A 9,152-nucleotide genomic window follows, 5' to 3' on the forward strand; every position below is an offset into this window, starting at 1 on the left:
TAAATCACCTTTGCAAATGAAATAACTGCATTTTTGTTTTTATTTGACAAGACATTTCAAAGTAATAAAATACAGAGTAGCAATAATCGTAATAATAATAAAGTAGCGTGATAGTGAGCATCTTTACAGCATCTTTACATCCTAACTGTCTTTCCATGGATCTTCTTGCGCACGAGAATTTTCTTCTACACAAAGGGAAAGTTGCTGGAGTTTTTTTTCTCACTTTTACCGTCTCCTATAGTCGTTACATAACATAGTCGACAAAACTGGATTCGATCCTTATCTGCCATTTTCAAAACATTTCTCAAAAACAAAACGTCACGCGACATTCACGTTTTTATTGTCTGCACAGCTCGTGCAGCGTTGTTTTTTGCTCGCTTTCAGAAGCGCGTGGCATTCACGATCGCTTTGAAAAAACTCAATCCTTCTGTGAATTCAGTATTTTCTACGTGATCAACCACATTTTGGTATTTATTTGTTGTTTTCTAGCAAATTCGAATTGAGTCAGCCAAATCGTAATTACGAGTAACTTGAACAGTAATGACCTAATTATATAAGTTTCAGTCCGCTCATCAATTTGAATCTCTACATTCGGGAAACTTTCGTCGCTCTTTTGAATATGATCCATGAAACTTCCCTTCTTCTTCTTTATGGTTTTTCCACTAACCTAGAAACGGTGCAGCTGATTGCTGATCGTTGTTTTTTGCTTATCGGTAAATGAGATGGATTTTTCTAAAAGTCAACAACAACAACACCTGATAACGTTTGTTTTTTTGCGCAAAAATATGTGTATTCTTCACTTTTCCGTATAAAATGAGAAAATCTAGGTCGTATAACTTTTCTATGAAGCTAATTAACTATCTGACCGACCCTTTTTCTCTCGATTGGTGTTTTTGATAGAAAAGTGACTTGTGCTAATTCATGCTCCTAAAAACGTTTTCCACGCATTGGTGCAGATAATTGCAGTGACAAATCTTCTTCGGAAATAAACATCTCCCAGAGAAAATGAGAAAATCATATGGCTCGTTTTACATTCACTTGAGCGCTATAAGTGAACAAATAAACAATTGGAATTAATAAAGCTGGCATTTCTACTCAGCCCTTGGAACCCTAAATTTTTCAAAATCTCCGGAATTAGAATCTGATGAACATGTGTCATGCGCTTCCCCGTAGCAAAACAAAACGTTTGGCTTGAAGTCAAATTTTCCATTTAAGAATTCAGAGATTTTCGTTATAATACACGTGAGCATTTGTATTTGTTTAAATACTGTACGCTTGGGGCGAGTGTAGTGTAGCGGTTAGAGGTTCTCCTACCTTTTATCCTGATCCATCGGAGGTTCGAATCCGCCCTAGGGCTCACCCAGCCTTTCATCCCTCCGGGGTCGATAAATTGGTGCCAGACTTATTTGAAAGGAAAAAAAACACTGACTTGACACATCGGTCAGCCCCCGCAAGTCATTGTGTGGGCCATCCACACGTTCGTGAACCTCAAACGATTCTGAATTGAAGTGAACGTGGGGGCGCATCCCAAGCTGAGTGATTAACGCCAGACACTTTATCCATTATCCACACACCGTCCACACTTATTAATTGTTCGTTCAAATACCCGAAATAAATGTGCGAGAGATAAATGAGCTGATTATAATTACCATTTGGACCACTTTCTCCTTTTCCGTGTTCACAATCGGTAATATTAAAATTTTTTTGAAAGAAGGTTTTCAATTCGTGAAAATTTGTCATGCGGTCCTGCAAGATTTGGGAAGTGTTGAATAAAATAAGGACAATAGGTAGTGATACATAACATGGAGCGGGTTTGGCGCAGTCGATTAGAGGTCCATTGTAGCCCTCCGTTCGAAGGTTCGGAACCGCCCTAGTACAAACCAAGCCTTTCATCCCTCCGGGGTCGACAAATTGGTACTAGACCTGTCTGGGAGATAAAAACACTAACTTGATCATCGGCTGGCCCCCGCAAGTCATTGTATAAACTAACACGCGTTCCAAAACCTCAACGATTACGAATTCCAGTAAAACGTGTTGGCGCACCCCAGTCGGATTGATACGCCGGATAAATTGAATAAAATATTGAAAAAGTTTTATTTCTGACGTAAACCAACTGCTTACACCGTTTCTCAGCATTTTATTTCATTCTGGCACATCTCACTACAGATCCCCGTACATTTATTGCTGACACGGCAGAAATGCTAATTGAGATTGTGTTGACTGCGATTCTGATCTACTATCTTTCCGACCAATGGCGAAGGACCACCCGATTGCCGCCAGGTGCTTTTAAATGAGAACAGCTCGCTTACTTTTCGTTGCGCCTCTGGTCAAAAATCAAAGATCAAAACAGCCGGATCAGGTCACAACATTCAGGTCCTTATCCGGTAATTTTCCTCGGGAATCTTCCACAACTTGCATTCTACTCTTGGAATTGTGGTGGAATAGTGCCAGGCTTAAAATACGTTAAAGAGGTACTATTTACACTTTCTTCATAGGATTCATCAAAAATCTTCCTTTGAGTTCTAGAAATACGGTCCAGTATTTACATTATGGTTCGGACCGATCCCTACCGTACACATAGCCGATTACACTTTAAGTCATGAGGCGATGGTCCGTTACGGAGCAAAATACCAGGATCGATGGAGCCCGGCAATAATGCTCGAGGGGCGAGGCGAGTATTTCTGCTAAACAATGCGAGAATTGTTCCCCGTAATTTTCAAACAAGGAGAAGGAGTGAAGGAGGTATGCGACCTTGAAATGCTCATACTTAGTCGTTCAGTATCATGCCTTTGGTATCTGGTATTACCAATTTCTGCTTTTTTGTTTTTCTGATTGCTGTGAGGGATGTGAAGAAGTAAGATGGGACCAGTTTTCACAAAGTCATATAGCACAGGAACGAAATCAAATAATAATTACAGTGCTCCTATAAATGCAACACTTACTGACAAAATAAGGGATAAGGATAAATAAATAGAATGGAGTGGAATAAATAGAATAAACAAGTAAATAAAGAAAAATTACCTCAACAGTGCTATTTCCACCGTCGCAGCTGCATTGGTCGCAGTCACAGAAATGTCGGAATGATTTGATCGTGATGTTGCTCCTGATAGAAGGAAGTGGAATTCCATCTCAATTTTTCTTCAATGACTTGGAACTCACATATCTTTCCTCATACATGCGAGTCCCATCGAGATTCTCCCATCTGTTGCTAATTGGTTTGGTTTTCTGTATGGCGTGACCTCAATCTCTAAGTTCCACAACTATGCAATGTGTGCAGTTGCGGACAATACAGCTACGACGATAGTGGTCCTTATATATTTTGAAAAACAGTTTTTTAGTGCAGGATTGTGCGACAGGTGATAACCTAACGATGCGCAACCTCCACAGTGTTGGTTTTGGATAATTAAGGTTTCCCACGTCCCCACGGATCCCTCGGTGCGCAGCACTAAAAATCACTTCGTCACTTGATTCCGCAGAGTTGCAGCGGAGAACTGCATCTAATGCTTCATGCACTTTCGGCAGCCTTTTAAGCATACATATAGTGCCATGTAAAGCTTAGTTAGAGGGTCTCTCGTGAAATGATATTGAACTGTAGAGTTTGTTCAGGGAATCGTGGGGTGATCGTCTCAAACGGACAAATTTGGCAGGAACAACGGAGGTTTTCATTGCACGTGCTGAGAAACTTGGGAGTAAGTCGAAATCTCATGGAAGAGCGAATTATGGATGAATTTAATCTGAGGTGGGTTAAGAGACGAGGCAGTACTTGCTTAGTTGTGCAGTCGACCGCATCCTGAGTTGAGGTACTGTGGAAAATGCTCACTAGAACTGTTCTCCCAAAGCGTTTAGGTCGGCTATGAATGTTGTATTTAAGGGGATGTTCTGAACTATCCAAACATTTGAAAACTTGCGGCGTAACTTGTTGAATTGACCGTAACGTCCTTGTGTTCTATCCGTGCCGAGGATTATTTGGTTATATTTTCGAAGCCTGCATCCTAAGAATGGTTATTCTGTAATTGTTGGTTTCGAACAAGCGTGATTGCACAAACTAAAGCATTGATAAGCTCCTGTATCTATTTCTTGCCGGATAAAGTGGCTCTTTCGCTGCTGCTAACAAATTTTCTTTGTCTGGCAAATTATTCCTTCCCTAAATTCTGCTCCTTTCTCCTATCTATAACTCGGTCGTCCAGTGCAACGTAAAATCCAGCACCTGCAGGAGTTTCCTTCCTTCCAACCCACTGGTCGCTATTTCGATTTGTTGGACTTTTTTTGGTTTTTCTAATAAAAGAAATGCATTCTTCAATTCCTCCTAACCTCTTCCCATTTCTGTTCGTATCGCTTCGTGTGAGCGACACTTCTAGATTCGATGAAATTGACCAGCTGCCTTCCGGTTCACCAGTCGATCCGTTTTCGCTGTTTGACAGGATGGTTGGTGGAGTCATCAACCGAATGTTGTTCTCTGATCCTCTTGATGAGGTGTGTTGTTAGATCTACGATCTTCGGATCGAGCTGATCTCCTCTTTTCAGAAAGAAGAACTAAAGTTCTACAAACTGAAGAAGGAATTGGACTACTTCGTCGATGAGTTATCGTTCAGCCACATATTCGTGAGAGAATGGATGCTGAGAGTTCCATTCCTAAACGCACGATGGAAGAAGATGCTTGAGCCTGTCCACAATATCAAGGCATTCTTCATAAAGCAGATAGAGGAGAGGTATGTTGGTTACTGGCTTTTTCCAAAGAAGAACTGCCTTTGAGAAAACCTACATACTTAGTCAAGTGATCGCAAATCAACTGATTATCTTTTCCTTTCTTGTTTTCTTTTCCTCTCCGTTCTTTTCAGTCTGTGGAGCTCTAATCTCTGTTTCCACGAGATCGTTTTATTCTCTTCATACCTACGTGTCCAGTACTGTTTTGCTCATGCAGATTCATAGTACTGTATTTGCTCATGCGGAAACAGTGTCAGACGCATGAGAATTTTTTTCCTCGGCAATGTCCCCCTCTTTGCAGGGAACCTTCTGCCAGCGATTAGTCAGTAATGTAGTCGTTTCTTGTTTTCAACAAGAAGTTTTTACAGGAAGAAGGCTATTGAAGACGGTAGTCACATTATTGATGAGGAGCCCAAAGATTATACAGATGCTTTCATCCAGAAAATGAGAGAAGATGCTACAGAAGGTGTCAAGAACAGCTCTTTTGAGTGAGTGCGATCGTCCTTCCTTCCTATGACAAGAAAGTTCTCTCGAATTTCTTTCATTGAAATGAACGTGTAGCTCTATGTTACAACTTTTTGTTGTTCATTTAAAGGTTTTTGTTTCTGTGCACTGAGCTTTTTCTTTCAGTGATGAATCATTGGTCGTTAATATTCTGGATCTGTGGACAGCTGGTCAGGAGACCACCTCAACGACTCTTATTTGGGCGATGATACTTTTGCTAAGAAACTCACAGGTATGTCGAAGAGGAGTTTTTCTTTTTCAAGTAACTTGTTTGTTACAGTTTTTCTCCTCGCTGTTAGTTCTTTCCTGATGTTCCTTCTTTTGTTTTAGAATTATTGTTGCAGGTTATCTTGAGTTCACAACTTGTTTTAGGTTATCACTAATGTCAGGGAAGAACTGTTGAGAGTTACAGGCGGTTCACGGCCGCTCTCTCTTAAGGATAAGATCGAGACCTCCTACTTTGTTGCAACTTTAACGGTAAGAACTACATATGTGCAGTCCCCATTCGTTAAACAGTCACCTGAAACGACTTGGTTCATGCCCTCGTACTTTCAAGCTTCAAATTGTGTATACAGGAGATTCAACGGATCGCCTCCATTCTGAATGTGAACATATTTCGCCTAACCAATGCAGAGGCCGAAATCGGCGGACATGCAGTGCCAAGAAATACTGTGGTGTCCGCTGAGTTGTCTCTAATCCTAAGCGATAGTGATAAGTTTCTGGATCCTGATGAGGTAAGTTTTACACCTTCATGTAGCTGAATTATATTCCTTGATATCATTGTTTATAGTTTGATCCGTCTCGATTTATCGCGAATCCTTCACTTGCATCACATGTGATTCCATTTGGACTTGGCCGGAGAGCCTGCCTTGGGGAAGCGCTGGCTCGAGCCGAACTCTACTTGGTAGGTCGTTTTTGTCACCATTTGTTTCTGTTCAAGAACATTCAAGTGTTAAAAAGGGTGAACTGTGAACGTTTATGTGTAAGACCATGGTATCAGAGCTCAACTTGGTTTTTAACTGTATCACTCATTCTACGTAGCCAGAACAAGCAATATTTTCCAGGAAAGGTTCTTTTTAGAAGTGCCCTGTAACTGTAGCAAAGCACACCGAATTGCCAATTCTTCAATCTGTAGATGTTTCCAAACCAGTTATCACAATAAGGTCCTCCAAGAGGCTTGCACAGCCCGTACACCACATGACATGTGCATTTTTAAATTGTCTTTTTGAAATCGCATTCATCAGATCGAGTGCATTATCCCTTTCTATTACCATCCTTGATGGTGACAACTTCCTTCAAACACCTTACAAAGATACTATCGATTGCAAGTAAGCGCTCTTTTTAGATGCTCGGAAATCTTCTCCTTCGCTACTCCATCAAGTGTGTTTCTGGTCTTCCATCAACAGCCGAAGTGAATAAATTCGGGATTATGAAGAAACCCCCACACTTCGAAATGACGTTCAACAAGATTGCTTAACGCTTGTACGACTTGTTCAGCTTTATCATTTGTCGTGTAGTCTCGAAATACCTCATGTCCTGACCATACTTGATGTTTATAAACTTATCCTGTTGAGAAACATGAGTGGAGATTCGCTCTCCAAAACCAGTCGCAGAAAACTCCGCGCAAGACAGCCAGCACGTTTGCTCTTTTTCTCGAAAATTTACCTACCGATATTGGGCGGGTGTAGTGCAGATGGTATGAGGACCGGCTAAGGGATTAGCTTTGTCTGGGAGTTCAAAAACACCGACATAGACGGACCAGTTGGCTACCGCAAGTCATTGTGTGGGCCAAACACGTGTTCTTAAACACTAATGACTCTAAACTGAAAGTCAAACGCATCGGTGCACCCCAAGCGGATCGATCGCATAAGAAAGCCGGGATCGTCTTAATTTGAGAAGAATTAAAAGTTCACGCCGCACCATCTACAACAGCAGATATTAGAGAAACGCTTGCGAACGTACCTCGCAGGGAACAGCGTTCCCAGGGTGCAGCGGGAGTGCACGACCCCTTCCTTCGCTCTATTTCCATCCACCTCAGGAACAAAGAGCATCCATCACGCACAATAGGTCTCGTCAGCTATATGTCATCACTGGTGGTGTGGTTTCACTCCATTCACCGCTGCTCCAAAAAATCGCGCTTCGTATACGAGACGGGCGCCAACTGACCGAGTTGCGCGAGAAAAATGGCGATTTTTCGCACTAACATCGTAGCTGAGTTGAATTTTGAGGGATTTGTTTTTTCTACAATGAAAACCTTTTTCTATTTTACCATAGCCTTACTGGTTACCGGTTTCTTTACTCTAAATACGATTTTTTGGAGAAGTTCACTGGAGATTTCAGCGTATTTTAAGTAAGAAATTCCTATGGATTTGATTGATATTTCATAGCGGATGATTCAACTCTAAACTATAGAGAAAGTGGTGATATAAACAAAAAAGGTGCCTAGTAGCTTTTTTCTTTTCAAGAGAATGTCAATAAATAGACCTCTCATTCTTCTCTTCAGCCCCGTGGGAAAATCTGGTGCTTTCACTCTCTATGATTTTCCTTTCAACTATGTTTTGCAGGGATCCCAGATAACATTGTGTTCCAGGATCATATCGGGTCACCCACTTCTCTCTTTTATCTTCCACTTTTTTTCGGACCAAAAATATCAAATACACCATAAAAACGACTTCCTTATCTTCGCTGTAAACCGCAGCAACGCAATATTTGTTGACATCGCTACTGAACACTGTCACCGAGCACTTCCTGTCTCGGCTGCTATGTGATGGGAAATCAAGGTCATCATGGCGTTATTCGTCTTCCTATCATTTCCCGCATTTCACTTTGGTCTTTGGTTGCAGAAAGTTTACTTCGACTCATAAGTTTCTTCAGATTTTTCTGAAAAAAATAAATAAGGAAAAACTTGCAAAATATTCAAGGCCATTAAAATTTCTTCAGAATAATTAGTATTACTTAATAATACGTACTTGAGATTACGGGGCATCAAAGGATAATGTAGATCACTCGCACCTTTCTTCTCCTACCTTCTTTTATTCCTGAAAGAGACAATAAAAAACATTCAGAGAACTGAGAAATGATGGGGTGAGTGAGTAGCGTGCGTGAAAAAAGAAGCATGACCTACATAAAAAAGATGGACATATCGAATGAAGACAAACCTAAGCAATTAGAAGTAGCTCTTCGAAAAGCATAGCTGGACAACGTAGGTAGAGTTGGGGTTAGGCACAGGTTACTAGTTTATCTACCAGATTACCCAAATCTCTGATCCATTCATAGCAAGGGCGGAAGAGGTCTGGTATCGATCGAACGATTCGAGGTGAACCTTATCACCTTAGTTTCGCCTGATACCACTTCGTTTCGTTTTTTAGAAAGCCAGCCGATCTTTTTCAAGTAGTTTCCTCAGTTCTTCAGTTTTTCCTCTTGAACCTAAACTTCCAAGAACTAACGGTTTTCAGCAGTTGTGGTGGCAGTTTGAATGTTACAGTGCAAGTCAAAGTGAACTAATCCTAATCAGTCGATAAGTCAAGCCAATCTGAATTGAAAACTTCCTGGTAGTGTTCTTTCTTGTCTTTTTTCAAAGATAGGTAAGAGGAAGTTGTCAGTCATATCTTCACACTTCCATACGTATTGTTTCTCTGTTGCAGTTGACGTCTTCCAATGCTTAATTGTTATTAAATTTTATATAGTTCTATAGTTCCTTATTTAATTTTTTTCAAAACTTTCTTCTGCTTTTACAACTTGTTTGTGGAAGCAAAGAAGGTGACATTAATTTACCCAATCTCAGCTTCTGCATTTAATTGAATTTTTGGGACATCTTCAACTACTTTTCTGCAGGTTTTTCCTCTTCAACTCTACTTTTCTACTTCCCTGGCTCTACACCTTGCAGAGCCAATTTTTTTTTTTTGCGACACAAACATCACCTTTTGAACTTCTTTGCACCTTCG

General features: G+C 40.7%; 2 protein-coding genes across 3 annotated transcripts; both read left to right on the forward strand.

The window, feature by feature from the left end:
* Positions 1-2,198: 2,198 nt before the first annotated feature.
* On the forward strand, positions 2,199-2,688 carry RB195_002189 (uncharacterized protein; the record flags this gene model as incomplete). The annotated part of the gene is made up of 3 exons (XM_064199328.1): positions 2,199-2,280; positions 2,374-2,471; positions 2,527-2,688. 3 exons carry the CDS (start codon positions 2,199-2,201, stop codon positions 2,686-2,688), a joined length of 342 nt encoding a protein of 113 aa, XP_064055209.1.
* An 890-nt stretch (positions 2,689-3,578) lies between these two features.
* RB195_002190 (uncharacterized protein) lies at positions 3,579-6,685 on the forward strand (the record flags this gene model as incomplete). 2 transcript variants are annotated; one of them, XM_064199329.1, is made up of 9 exons in its annotated part: positions 3,579-3,739; positions 4,359-4,473; positions 4,525-4,709; positions 5,073-5,192; positions 5,335-5,440; positions 5,581-5,685; positions 5,784-5,942; positions 5,999-6,112; positions 6,554-6,685. In XM_064199329.1, 9 exons carry the CDS (start codon positions 3,579-3,581, stop codon positions 6,683-6,685), a joined length of 1,197 nt encoding a protein of 398 aa, XP_064055210.1. The 2 variants fall into 2 exon arrangements, with proteins under 2 accessions (XP_064055210.1, XP_064055211.1); XM_064199330.1 differs by having other exon boundaries at positions 3,720-3,739.
* Positions 6,686-9,152: the final 2,467 nt, after the last annotated feature.

Source organism: Necator americanus, chromosome IV (assembly GCF_031761385.1).
Source record: "Necator americanus strain Aroian chromosome IV, whole genome shotgun sequence".
NCBI lineage: Eukaryota > Metazoa > Nematoda > Chromadorea > Rhabditida > Ancylostomatidae > Necator > Necator americanus.